Source organism: Thamnophis elegans, chromosome 2, assembly GCF_009769535.1.
Source record: "Thamnophis elegans isolate rThaEle1 chromosome 2, rThaEle1.pri, whole genome shotgun sequence".
Classification (NCBI taxonomy): Eukaryota; Metazoa; Chordata; class Lepidosauria; order Squamata; family Colubridae; genus Thamnophis; species Thamnophis elegans.
This window is the reverse complement of record NC_045542.1, coordinates 89,442,356-89,456,703: the sequence shown is the minus strand read 5'-3', so window position 1 is coordinate 89,456,703 and position 14,348 is coordinate 89,442,356. Positions and strand designations below refer to the sequence as shown.

Below are 14,348 nucleotides of genomic sequence, written 5' to 3'. Positions count from 1 at the left end.
GTGAGTTCAAACTCAGGCAATTCAGTGTCTCAAATCAATTGAATAAAATTAATTAAACTTCCATGATATGAAATCTCGGGGTACTTGATCAAATTAGTGATATTGAAATGCAACACTTTTGTGTTTTTAACAGTACTTGTAAGTTCATGCTCAGCTTGGTATGGTTTCTAATACCAGAACTAAATTAATGTCCTTTCTTATAAACTCAGTGATACAATTTAGTCCCTGACCCAATAGTAATTTTCAATCCAATTAAAGTTTCTTTCTCTATGTAGAATGTAGTTGACTCATTGAGTTTCTTTCATTATTGAGGTGAAGGGTCCAAACTGGGAGTAGGACCACAGTGTGTGCAGGTTGGAAGAAATTAAATCTTCCTGCCACATCTGCTTCCTTTCAGAAACCATTTCCCCCTTCTGTGCACACTAATTGAAAAGAAAAGGAAAAGAAATTTAGTTGCTGACCTTTCTTCCTTCCCTCACTTCTACATGCCCACATGGGGAGCAGAGGCTCTGAAGTGTGGCAAAGTTATATGGAAAGCGTAAGTGTCTTGAATGCAGACATGCTGGTTCCAATATGGTTCAGAAGTGCCTGCCTTTATATTAACATATTTAAAAAATCATGGGTCCAGCTCCAGCATCTCAATCAAATGAAAGGTAGGGTCGTAGCCTTGCATTTATAATCAGCCAAACTCTTATGGACCATATAGGTAGATTTTTTAAAATAACCAACTGGCCTTTCAGGTCTCTCCAGAGTATGTTAATATCTAACTTTTTAGTAGGACTATTACCTACTCCTATTGGTATCCTAGAGTCGGGAATGCACATATGTGCGAAGGGAACCTTTATCTTTTTACCTATTGGTATCTTATGACCATCACTTTGTTTGTTGTATCTTATGATTTATCACTTCATTGTTTGTATGTATATTGATAGCTTACACACTGGAAACAAATTCCTTGTGTGTCCAATCACACATGGCCAAAAAATAATATTCTATTCTATTCTTTTCTATTCTATTCACTCTACTCTACTCTACTCTACTCTGCTCTGCTCTGCTCTGCTCTGCTCTGCTCTGCTCTGCTCTGCTCTGCCCACCCTTGTGGGCACTTTGACAAATAAAATGGGGCAGAATATGGAAGATAAAATTTCATCCATCCCAACTGTAACTGCTGTCAACCCAATCCTCTTCTTCATCTTCCTCCTCCTTGGATTGCAGCCAAGATGTCTCCACCCAATGTAATTGGGTTGGTTTTGTATGTAGTGGTAGACCAAGTCAATGTGAAGGCAAGCAGTGCAGAATTTGTTTCAAGACTTTTCTCTTTCAAAGCCTGTGTTCATACTGCTGTGCAGATGCCATTTTAATGCACTTCTTTACTGCTATAACTTAATGCAAATGACTATTATACATTCTTTGACTGTGGTGTTCTGATCATGACTCCCTCTCCTCCTATAGCATAATCCTGGCTCTTGTTAATTAGATTCCAGAAGAAATCCCTTTAGTCTAATGCTTTACTATTGCCCTTCCTTGTCAAGCACAGACACTGATGTTGCTCTAATCAAGAATTCATCTTGCTTGCTCTCTGCATCCTAAATGCTCCCTGGAGAAGGCTAAAGTGTGCTTGCACATATTGTAGAGATTTATTCAAAATGTCTGCAGCATGGGCAGTAATTTGAAATGTTCAATCTTTGCCCTGTCATTTCAGGCTGGCATGATTCGCACGGACAAGGACGAGTATTTCATTGAACCTCTGCAGAAGGGGAAGCAGGAGGAAGAAGAAGGAAGGACCCATGTGGTATACCGCAGGACAGCTGTCAAGGGAGCATTTCACAGAGAGAACCCAGATACCCAGCCTAGAGGTAAGGTTACAGTTATCCTGAAAAGGGATGCCTGAACACTTTCAGCTAAAACCATGTGTTCAGTAGCACCATTGGTAGAATTGTTCAGCTACCACTGCTCTGCATCCTTGAGAAATGAGATTCCTTCTTTCTGCTTGTTGTGCTTCAATGTTTGTTGCTTAAATGAAATAGAAGGCCTAAAAGAAATGGTTTTAGGTTAACTAAGCTTCCCAATATTGATTATTGTCCAAAATACTTTTTGGGATTAGCAATAAAACAAGCAGCTTAGGCCAAGTTTGCAACGAGTCTGGAAGTATGGAAACAAAGTCTTTAAAATGCAGATCCATTGTATATAAATTAACAAAGAATGCTAGATGTGAAAGAACCAGGAACCTCTGTGAATAATATAGATATGCATTGATTATATTAGCATTAGTCAGGCATTTAGCTGATCTTGGAAAATTGCAAAACATGTATGGGAAGGCTTGTGTATGGGCTTCTTGTGCCTCCAGTGACCTCTTGTGCATCACCCATTCCCTCCATTCTTGATATGGAAGATAGAAAGGAAGACACTGTTTATGCATCTAAGTGCAAAAACAAAATTATGCAATTAGCATTTGCTTTTAGACCTGCACACTGAATTGCTGACCTGAACTAGCATAGCCACCTCCAGATCCCCCTGGCCTTGAAGGGTTCCATGCTTAGACTGAATGTTTGAACAGAATTGTTGCAAAATTTTGTGTGGCTGAAACAATCAGCCTTTGATTGAGCACGCCAGATTGATGTGGTCAGAGACATTATTCAGTGAATGCTGTACACACCTTTAGCTATTGACTCTGAACTGTTCCATAATCAAGTGCTGATAAATCAAGACTCACATAATATGTTTGCATCAACCCTTAGGGCTTTGTCAAATTTCAGTACTGGTGAATTGTTTCCAGAGTCTTGTAATTATCTAGAACTATAAGTATATGTGTTTGGAAAAACCTTTTATCTGTTCAGTCTTTCCTTGGATTTGAACATTCTAGAATTCAATCTTGCTGTTAAGAGTTGATCAGAGTTAGACTTGGAAAAATTGTGTCATAAGAGTTGATTTATTGTGCCCTGAGATTTTTAATAAAATCTACACGAGAAGGGACAATAGTCATGCTCATTCATGGCATACCAAAGATATTACTCCCAGATTTGGAACTTCCAATGAATAATTTTGAGCGAAACATGATGGGAAAGATTTATTGGGCTTGATGAGTGAAAGTCTGATATCAATTGTAGTTTCCTATATTCCTATATTTTAGTAGCAAATTCACAAGAACTATTACAAAGCAGATGGGAGAGAATCTAACATGGTTTTCCTCCATTATACAATACAGACTCACATGATGTTAGAGGCACTTGGGTTTGCTGAATAAAGTGCCAGAACACAAGTTACAAAGGGTAAAGCTTCGCTTTGTAACAACTAGCCATGGCATTTCCACACCATTTATCTTGAACTTCCCATCTTCCTGTTCATTTTGGCAGAAAGGCAGAGAAATGTGTGTCTTGTGGACTGTTCTGCTCACCTGGAATTAGAACGTCACTTATAGTGAAGGGCTTTGTCCAATAAAGTAAGATTGGACTAGCAATTTAATTTTCTTCTGAATGGGGGTGGGTGGAAAAAATGCCATCTTGTCCTTTAGCTAAAGAAACTTAGCAAACTAGACAAACATTGAACAATAAAGGTAGATTCCCTTTCAAGTCAAACCATGTATCCATGTAGTCTACCACTCTACTGGGACCAAATCTGCTTCGTGTTTTGTTTTCTTGAATCAGCCAAGCAGCTAAGTGCTACTATATGCTAGGAGAGACAAAGATCACACATGAAAAATAGGTGTTTCTGAGCCCCATAACTTAAATGTATGTAATTTACAATGAGAAAAGGTGAATGGAGGAATGAAAGCATTGAGTAAGTGTTGCTGTACAAGGTAATTAGTTCTTCGTTGTTTTTTTAAATGCACTTGTTTACTAATAATTTTTGGGTTGTGACTATCTGATAGGGATGCAGTGGCTCAGTGGCTAAGACGCTGAGCTTGTTGATCAGAAAGGTCGGCAGGGAAGTGAGCTCCCATTATTGTTCCAGCTTCTGCCAACCTAGCAGTTCGAAAACATGTAAAAATGCAAGTAGAAAAATAGGAACCATCTTTGGTGGGAAGGTAACAGTGTTCCATGCACCTTCGGCATTTAGTCATGCCAGCCACATGACCACGGAGACGTCTTCAGACAGTGCAGGCTCTTCAGCTTTGAAACGGAGATGATCACCTCCCCCTGGAGTCGGGAACAACTAGCACATATGTGCGAGGGGAACCTTTACCTTTACCTATCTGATTTAGCTGCTTTGTAATTTATTTATTTATTTATTATTATTTATTTATCATTTATTTATTTATTATTTATTTATTTATATTGGCTTTGTTATTTATTTATCAAGTGTATATAGCTGCCCATCTCATTTATATGTACCAGTATAAGAAAATGGCTTGGGGAGAGAAATGGAAGACCAGACAATGGTCTGATGAATGAAATCTGAGTCTGAAGGAGAGCTGGAGGTGGAGAAAGCATCTCAGAAGGGATCTTCCCTAGTTTTGGGGAGAATAATGTAGTGTGGAGAAGACAGACATAGCATTAATTGAGGGGTGGTGGTCCTATTTATATATTGCTTTCTATCTCATCACTGCAGCCCTACTGAATGCATATGAATCCAGGTTGCTGATGATGAAAAGATACTCATCCTACTCAGGAGTAAGTTTGAATGCAGGAGGGTTTGAAAGTGAGCGTAGGATGGGCATGCATGCTGGCATTGCATTCAGTTAAATCTGTTTTTAGATGAGAGACCTAAAGGATAACTGAATACATGATAGCACACTTCTTTGGATGATTCAATGCCCAGTGCTTCCACAGGCTTCCCGATGTCATGGGTTGCAAGCGTAGATTACTTTAGACCTTCTGATTAATCCTTGGAGATGAGAGAATGGAAGAAGTGGGTTGCATCTGCAGCCCTGATCCCTACTAATTTTTAGGCTGTTATGCATTCAACCAAACTTTTGAAGAAGGTTTCTAATTGTTTAAATTTGTGCTGAAGCCAAATGATCAGGTTTCCCTTGTAGCACATTTTTTTTGTTATTCTTCTAATGCAGATTGTTGGGTTAATAATGTGTTGATGCAAATTATTTCAGTGTTGGAAAAATATTTAACTGCCACATATTTTTCTCTGAAACAAAAGAGCTTGAGCATAATTCATGCCTTATGGCATTACTTTTAAAAATCTTAGTTGTTAAAATAAACAGAAACAACACACAGCAAACAGAGATTCCACAAAACAGTAAGATTTCCTACTGCAATTGACTGAGTTGGTCAATATATTCTTTGGCACCAATGTCTCAGAAACAGTAGCTGAAATTCAGGGTATGGAATATAAGTTATTCCCAAGAGTTATTTGAAATGCCACCTATTTATTAATGTACTGTTGACCAAATCTTAGTCCGGTTTCCTTTAGGCAAAATAGTCTGAAACCAAGGATGCTACAAATCAAGCTCAATACTTTTTCTGTGTCCATTTGATGAAAAACATAAGAAGACTAGATCAGACCAGAGCTCTCTGGTAAACAAATAAGCAAATAAAATGCAATGAATTCAGTTTCTTCCTGTTTGGGACATGCTTATCTGCTGTTGGTATGCCATGGGAGTTGTGGTAGCTCTCTTAATATCAAATTTATATTTCAGTTCTCAGCTGGGTTATTCATTTTGATGCTCTTGTATCAGCTAGCATTGTTGGTTGGTAATTGTCTTTAGCTAAGACTTGCCTAAGACATCTGAGAGCCATCAATGGATCTGTGTGGAAGAAGTCCAAACATTTCTCTAGCTCTATCTTGTGCAGGAAGACAAAGTTTAGAGTGTCTCCTTAAGTAAATTTACTCATAGTCATTCTGGGATGCAGATACCTTACTAGTTTTTGTATATTTATATTTCTCATAAGAATTAATTATGACACATTTCAAGAAAAGGAACACAGTAGCACTTTTGACTATTGTTTTAAAAAGGCACTGATGAAAACCAGCTTTTCCACCCAAAAGATCAAGCTGGCCAGCCCATAGAGTGAATATTGAATGTTGATTCTAAAAGTAGCAGCTTGCTTCTTTAAGATAATAGTGAACTGAATTCTTTCATTATGAGTGTCTACCTTTTCTTCAATAAATATTATTTATCATAAGGTTTGAAGGTTTTATTCGACTTGTATGCCGCCCTATTCCCGAGGGACTCAGGGCGGCTAACAAAACCAAGGGAGTGGGGGGAGGAGAATACAAAAAGGAATTAAATTCTTGAAATCTTGTGTTTTTGTCTAACTGATTCCAGTCTGGGATAACTGTTCTATGAAAAAGGAATACTATATTTACAATATCAGAACAGCCCCTTGAAATTACAATCTTCAACATAATATAGTAATCAGGGATATAAATTAATCCCTTCTGAGCTCTAGTTTTCTATTAATCTTTTCAAATACAGATAATTAAATAGAAACGTGGTCACCTTTCCAAGGCAATACTTTTTCAGTTTTGATCTTTCTGGTTCCTTGTTTTTATGGTGTTGCTTATCTATTTAAGTAGGAATAAAGGAATAGCAGGTAGCCACAACCTTAAACCGAGATGTTATATGCTTTGCTTTTTTTTTTTAAAAAAAACCACCTTTATTGTTATAATAAACATCTCAAGGCATTGACTATATTTAACACTCCTTTTTTCTCCTATTTCCCCCACAACAACAATCTTGTGAGGTAAGTTGGAGAGAGAGGGAGGGAGGGAGGGAGGGAGGGAGAGGGAGAGAGAGAATGAGAATATATATATTCTGCATATTCACAGGAAAAGAGATTTCATGGCCATCAAAATTGGAACTCTACAATGAAACACATAATCTAAATTTAGGCCCAAAGTCACCCAGCTGTTTTTCATGTTTAAGGGAGGCCTAGAACTGACAGTCTCCTGGTTTCAGCCTTCACTCCTAGACTCAACTGGTTCTCTTATTTGTGCTTACTGTGCTCACAGATTGTAACCTAAAACTAATGGGAATGCTACATTTGCTTGCAAAGATCTGTCCTTCTCTGTCCCATACTCTTTTATTAGCCTGTGCATAAAGCTGTATTCTATCTTTCCCACAGAATTTCAGTGAAAACACAAGCAAATCAACAAAACAATTCTTATTGTTGACTTCCAGACATTTTGTCTTTGAAAGAAATGCTATGTGGTTGAAGAAGACATACATTAATAGAATGGCATGAGATTGTGTCAGTCTGGAAATCATTTTAACTGTAATCAAAATCTTTTATGAGTTAAAAGAAAAAAGAAATGCATCTTGGCAAAGCAGTCAGGTTTTGGCTTAATGTCAGGAAGAGGCTTAATTAAGGTTATAACATTTCCAGGATATATCACATGATGGTCTTTTGTTAGGAGGCTGGGGAATATGAGCATCCCAAACAAGTACCAATATTAATAGTTGAAGTGCAACACTGATATATTTATGCCAAACATAATAATATGTGGAAAAATAAAGTGAAAAATGATCTGAAAGCAAGAGTTCCATTAATATGTAGCTAAATGCACTGAACAAACTTAATATGTTTCTTATAGGTTCTGGTATGACAACCACTTAAAACCTGAGTCTCTGCTAGGAACAGGCAGCAGTGAGATAAGAGTGACATTTCTAATTCATGCAATTTTTAAAAAAAGAGAAAATGCTTATTTCCCACTTCAAGCAATAACTTTGTGTCATACAGTGCATATGCCTTCCAGTTGGTGGAATGTATGCCACATTATTTTGGCTTGCATGGTAGTCATTTGCTCAATGATCTAGTTTGCATAGACTAGCACAGTCCTGCACAGAGCAAAACTGCACTTAATTTATAATTATGGCATTCTAGCCAAAATGTGCCAATACTGACCAATACTGTGATTGTCAGTCAACCCATCTCATTGTACATATGTTGTGCACTGACGATAAAGAATTATTATATTATATTGTCAGAAAGGTCCATGTGTTATAGGTGTGACTAAGACTGGCAATGCAGTCTGTACCTGTATCCTGCTAAAAGATATTCTATGAATGTTTGACTGAGCATTGATTGGATTAAGGAGGTCAATACATAATATAACAGAAGCAACTACAAATTTAGGGGAAATTGTAGAACTTTCTAAGTGACTAAATAGCAATAACATTTAGACTTGTATACCACTTCACAGTCCTTTACAGCCCAATCAAACTGCTGGCACTCAGCAGAATTAGCCTGCAATACTACATTCTAACCACTGCGCCATCAGGGCTCAATAAATCATTCAGTGACCCAATTATTAATGAGAATAGTCACTGCTTGATGAACAGCTCTGTAAAAAAAATGTTAATTCTAGATACTTGATTTAAGATAGGTCAATTGATATGTACATACGGTATAGCAAATGAATGAATACATTAAAAAGAATGTTTGATTTTATTTTTTATGATGTGCAACTGAGAAAATTTGGGCTACATGGGTGACAAAAGATTCTGAATGTGAAATTAATTGTTAAACACTGAACAGGAAATAAAACAAGTATATAGGATATCTCCCTGGGTAAATGTGTAAGAAAGGTCTGTGGTGATCAGGGATATTTTGACTGGATATGTGAATGTGTGTGTACTTTTATGCAGATGGTATCAAGTTGGCTGAGAAACCAAATTATTTTCAGCACGTTTTATGTAGATTTTATAGCAATAGCACTTACACTTATTGTATATACAGCTTTACAGTGCTTTACAGCCCTCTCTAAGCGGTTTACAGAGTCAGCATATGACCCCCAACAATTTGGATTCTCACTTTACCCACCTCGGAAAGATGGAAGGCTGAGTCAACCTTGAGCCTGGTGAGATTTGAACTGCCCAGATTGCAGACAGTCAGCAGAAGTAGTCTGCAGTACAGCACTCTAACCACTGTGCCACCGCGGCTTACATATAATGCCGTAAGGAGACTTGATCTGACAATTAATGCATTGATTGACTTGAGTAGTTGTGCTTCACATGGAAAATGGACTAGCCAATTGCAAATTGCACAGTAAAGGCTAAAACTGGAGCAAATAGATGAATTTGTGTACCTTGCGAAAAGTATACAAATTAACAAAGATGAGAAAATGATGAAGAAAGTTTCAGAGGCACAAATGCTGATGGAAAAATGGTGTCTTGTGAAGGATGAAGGTTGATTGAAAAAAGTAAACATGGCTTCTGTTCATTTTGTTGAACAGTGAAGAGTTGGGTATGTCAAGCAAACCATTTATGCAATTTCAAGGCAGTCCGAATGAAATAGTTAAGAATTGTGCGAGATAAAAAAAGAAAATATAGGTTCAAGAATGAATGGGTGCTGAATGAATGCAGATTGAAAAGAAAAGTGGGGGAAAGACGTATGTTGAGGCCATCAGCTTATCAAAACAGAATAAATGAGAATCAAATTGAAAAAAAAAACTGCATGAAGAAAGTGTACATGGATTCTGTGTAAAAAAAGATTTCAGAGTTTTCTAAAAAGAATTTGCCTCTTAAGCTGTCATCCTGTGCAACGTTCTGGATTTTTCTAGGGTATTTACATTACATTTTGGGAAAGAAATGGATCTATTTTTTCCTTTGTTCCTTTGGAATTCCTGAAATGACTCATAAATTGGCTGCTAGCCTTTCTAATTTAAAGAAACTCTAGCGGTTACCTTTAAAAAGGAATTACTCCATTAGAAAACTGATGTTTCTTCAAATCCAGTCAATATTTCCCTTTCAGTATATAGTCCCAATGATTAATGAGAGTTCTCTTATTGTGCAGTCAGGAAAGCAGCAATGACTTTTTTTTTTGGGGGGGGTGTTGTCTCCTGGTATGGTATGTGCATGATAAATACACCTGCCTTTTCCCTGATGTCCCCTCTCCTTTTTGCAGAATCATATAGATTTTCCAAGATGTGATGGATGTGAATTTTATTGTGAATCAGCTCCCTCAAATAAGAAGCATAGTTCTGCCCTTCTGAGGACATGAATCTCATCTGATTGTTAAGACTATTGCTAACCACACAGTTGGGCAACAAAGCTTCTTTTCCTAAAAAAAAAAAAGGAAATAAAAATTATATATCACTAGACATTAGATCTGTCACAGGAGTTTTCTTTTCAATTCGTATGGTAGGTCAGTTGATCCTTTTTGTTTGTTTATTTTCTCCTTCTGAGCACAAGAAAATAAAAAAATAACTGTTGATAGATCTTTGTTTTTACTACATTAAGAGGTGGGATCCATGATCAAAGCTAATGTCAAGGTTTGCATATTATATTAAATTTGATGTCTTAATTCACAGATACTGCTGAGCAAAAAGACCAGCCAAACAAAGACCTACAAAACGCAGTGACTGGGTTCACACAAATGGAGAGACAAAAGCAAACAAATATTTTAATATGGATGGTAAACTCAGCCAATGAAGTGACCGACAGGCGATGAAATAGGGTCCTGCATGAGCCAATGACTCTCAAGCACTTTCGAGGTTGTAGAAACAATTTTATGGGCTGACATAGTTGCTTATAAATAAAGATGGGGGGGAACAGAAAAGGGATTTCATTTTCTCTGCACCATAAGAAAGCATAAGGGGAAAAAAAACATTGTATAAGCTGCTTACTGCAATTTAGTCTTTAAAACTCATCTTTGGCTTTTTGGATCAGTTTGTAAAGTTTCCTAGAATTACATTGACATCTAAGCTCAGGTTAGCTTATATCTTAGAAATCTATAAGTATAAGGAGCCAAGGTGGTGCACTGGTTAAATGCAGCACTGCAGGCTACTTCAGCTGACTGCAGTTCTGCAGTTCGGCTGTTCAAATCTCACCGGCTCAGGGTTGACTCAGCCTTCCATCCTTCCGAGTTGGGTAAAATGAGGACCCAGATTGTTGTTGGGGGCAATATGCTGACTCTGTAAACCGCTTAGAGAGGGCTGAAAGCCCTATGAAGCAGTATATAAATCTAACTGCTATTGCTATTGCTATTGCTATAATTTCCAAGAAACAAACCTCCCCAGTAAAACTGTAAGACCCATTCTCCTAATGGCTAAATTTACTTTGGAAGATTGCTGCATCCCATGATAGATTCAGCCACTCTCTCTCATCAGTATGAAAGAGACGTGTGTGTGTGTGTGTGTGCGCGCGCGCACACACACACACACACACACACACACACAATCTTGCCATCCATCTAGGTGTCTGCCCTTGATTATTTAGCTGCTGGCCTTCCTGTAGGGGCCCTCTTGAAACATTGTGCTCCGTATGGTGAAGACTGGATGATCTTTCACAGTGGCATGTGTGACTGAATAAGCTTTGCTTAGCAGACGTGCAATCAAGCTGGAGGGCAAGAACAAAAAGGGGTTTTGTAGCTCATCTGTAATTATGCGCTGGCACTGAAGGATCACAGCTTTGAATTCTACAATTGAATATTTATTTATTTACATTTATATGGCCACCCTGCTTGCCAGCATGATCTGGACAGCAAATAGAGTATATGAATTATAAATCACCATTAAAAAGCAACCATCGTGCAGCACGCAATCTAAATAAAAAAAGAAGAAATTGCAGCCAAGAATAAAACCTCAGAGTAATAACCAACTACCTAGGCTTCACCAATTTGCCAACCTCCAAGCCTGGGTAAACAGTCAAGTTTTGAGTGCTTTCCTGAAGGCCAGCAGGTTGCGGCCAATCTGATATTGGTAAGATGGGTCATAAGATGGCATTTCGTACTATGGTGCAGACTAAGGAGCTTTTGTGATGGGTCTGAAGATGTCCCAGTCATAATACTATGGAGCTCTTCTGGCTGTCAAAGCCTTGAGGAAGATTTTTTGCTGTTGAGCTGATGAATAGATTGTTAGCTCGCCTAATCATCCTGAGGGACCCAAAGAGCCTTGTCCTCATATTTGCACAGCTTATTACCTGCTATCACAGTCAAGCCCATTCAGAATATTCAGTCACCTGAAAACAAAATGCCTACCCTGTTTCCATGAAAATAACCCCCCCCCCCAGATAATAAGCCCAATCGAGTTTTTGAGTGCATGCACTAAAATAAGTCCTCCCCTGAAAATAAGTTTTCCCTGAAAATATTGCAACACAGCAGCAGCCATGACTTCTGCGCCTCAAAAATAATAAGACCTCCCCGAAAATAAGGCCAAGCACTTATTTCAGGGGTCAAAAGAAAATAAGACCCTGTCTTATTTTCAGGAAAACACAGTAGTCTTCTCTGTGATTAAAATTTAGTCTATATATATATGTAAGAACTATGAGGATGAATTCTGAGAATACAATACAGGATGACTTCTAGAAGGGACAGATCTTTGCACCCAAAATCCCCCTGCTAACATGGCTAATATCTGAGAAGGGGATGGCATTTGCTCCTATCTGCAGAGTTGATTTGGGAATTCTGCTTGTATGCCTGGCATAGATGATGGGGGAGGATCTGATCTGGTCAATCCATATTATTTGATGGGTCATGCCAATTATGATTCTGTGCTCAGAAAATTTCATGACAGCATTCTCTTATGGTTCCCTCTTCCTGGACTGCTTTAATTTAATGTAACTTTTGGGTTAGGAGTGACTTGGAAATGTCTGTCATTTCCTGTCCCTTCTTTAAAGGCTTCATTTTCTTTATAAGGGACTGGGCTTTTTGTATGGATGGGTTTGGTATCTAGGCAGGGGTCAGAGTCACAAAGAATGTGGAGCAGGGAGGTGCTTCAATGGACACCATCCAGTGGTAGGGAAATTGCTGCTATGGGAGGTGAGATGGGACTTTTAATGGGTTTTTATTATGCAGTGGGTTTTAAACAATTTTGTAAGTTGTCTGGAGTCACCAATCCATGAGTTGGGCAATAGATAGATAGGTAGGTAGGTAGGTAGGTAGGCAGGCAGGCAGGCAGGCAGGCAGGCAGGCAGGCAGGCAGGCAAGCAGGCAATACATTAAAAGCCTGAATGGGATGGAGTTCTGCTGCCTTTGAGATTTTTTTTTCCTTAGCATGAAATATTGCCAGTATTCTTCTGGTCCAAGGCAGTGTTATCAGGCATGGCTGCAAAAATCCATTCAAGATGCCATAAGAATTATACTTTTCCTTATTCTTTGTTGCTATCAAGTTATTTCTAGAATAGCATATCTAGCTTCTGGTATCATCCTCATCCTCTGGGTGTTTGCTTTTGTGATTCTGTTCCTTATGGGGAGTTGATTCTTCTGTCAATTTGCTACTGTGCTCATTTTTTAATTTGATAAAGCTTCATCCTTGCTCATCAGCTGAAGGGTGGCCACCAGCTTCTCCAAATCTTTGACTTTTTCTTGAATGCCTGTACATTCTCTCCTTCCTGCCAGACTCTTCTCAAGCAGAATCACAAATAAGTCATTAGTATTGCAGGTCACAACTACAGGCTTCTGTCCTTCTTTACTTTTGTTTCTTAAAGATCCACAGCAAAAGGCTTTCTTTTTCTTTTTATACTTCTTATACAGTTATTAGGAACATTCTCTTTAAATCCCCCCATTCAAAAAAAATGCTCTTAAGCCTCTGCTTGCTCTCTCTAATGTTTTGACCAGATTGTAGTTGCAATTATTTTAATTATGGTGTTGACGATGAAAAAGATGATAACCATAAATAAGTGTTGGTGGGCCTGATGAAAATTGTATACCAGGTATCTATTTCTAATCTCAGAAAATAAGTTTCTATTGTGCCAATGGAGCTTCTTATTTAATGGTAAATAGGTGAGTAATGCACTTCATTATTATTATTATGTGCACAAAAAGTGAGAGATATCACAGCTGCCAGTTCATTACAGTTGGTGTTGGCCTTCATATGCATCAAATGCTTGCCAAGAACATAGGATGTCATAATGCATTCGGCATAATATATGTGCAGATCCAAGCAATATGGCCTTTTATAATTGACAGATGAAAAATTGTATTATTATTGTAGTTAATCACAATGTCAGCCAGATGTTTAGACTGGATTAGGCATTTTTATTCACTGAACGTGTCCTTCCTAAGGACCTGAAATAGGCAGATGTTTGATAGTGTTAAAGGTATCATTGCAAGATATAAACTGTTCCAAGTAAAGGTGCTTTTTGTAATTGACTGATGGTGAATTGACAATGCTGATAGTGTTCAAGTGGTACTCCAAATGTTCTGGGATTGTCACAATTGGTTAGTTAGTTTAGTGCATTGATTAGCTAATAGGCCATAAAATATCACTATAGTGGCCCCGGCCCTTTGGAACGAGCTCCCCGTGGAGATTCGTACCCTCTCCACCGTCCAAGCCTTCCGCATAGCCTTGAAGAACTGGCTCGCCCGTCAGGCCTGGGGATAAGGATAGTTACCCCTCCCGAATGATGAATGTATGTTGCCTACCATTTTATTATATGTCTTCTATCTTGATGTTTGTGTTCCCCCCTTCCCAGTTTTATGTGAGCCGCCCTGAGTCCCCTCAGGGAAAAGGGC

At 38.3% G+C, this 14,348-nt stretch overlaps 1 protein-coding gene across 1 annotated transcript in view; it reads left to right on the top strand.

The window, feature by feature from the left end:
• ADAMTS2 (ADAM metallopeptidase with thrombospondin type 1 motif 2) overlaps positions 1-14,348 on the top strand; it is a 257,227-nt gene that overhangs the window by 104,395 nt on the left and 138,484 nt on the right. Inside the window, 1 exon segment of the mRNA XM_032212158.1 lies at positions 1,703-1,856. Within this exon segment, the coding sequence (XP_032068049.1) occupies positions 1,703-1,856 (154 nt within the window).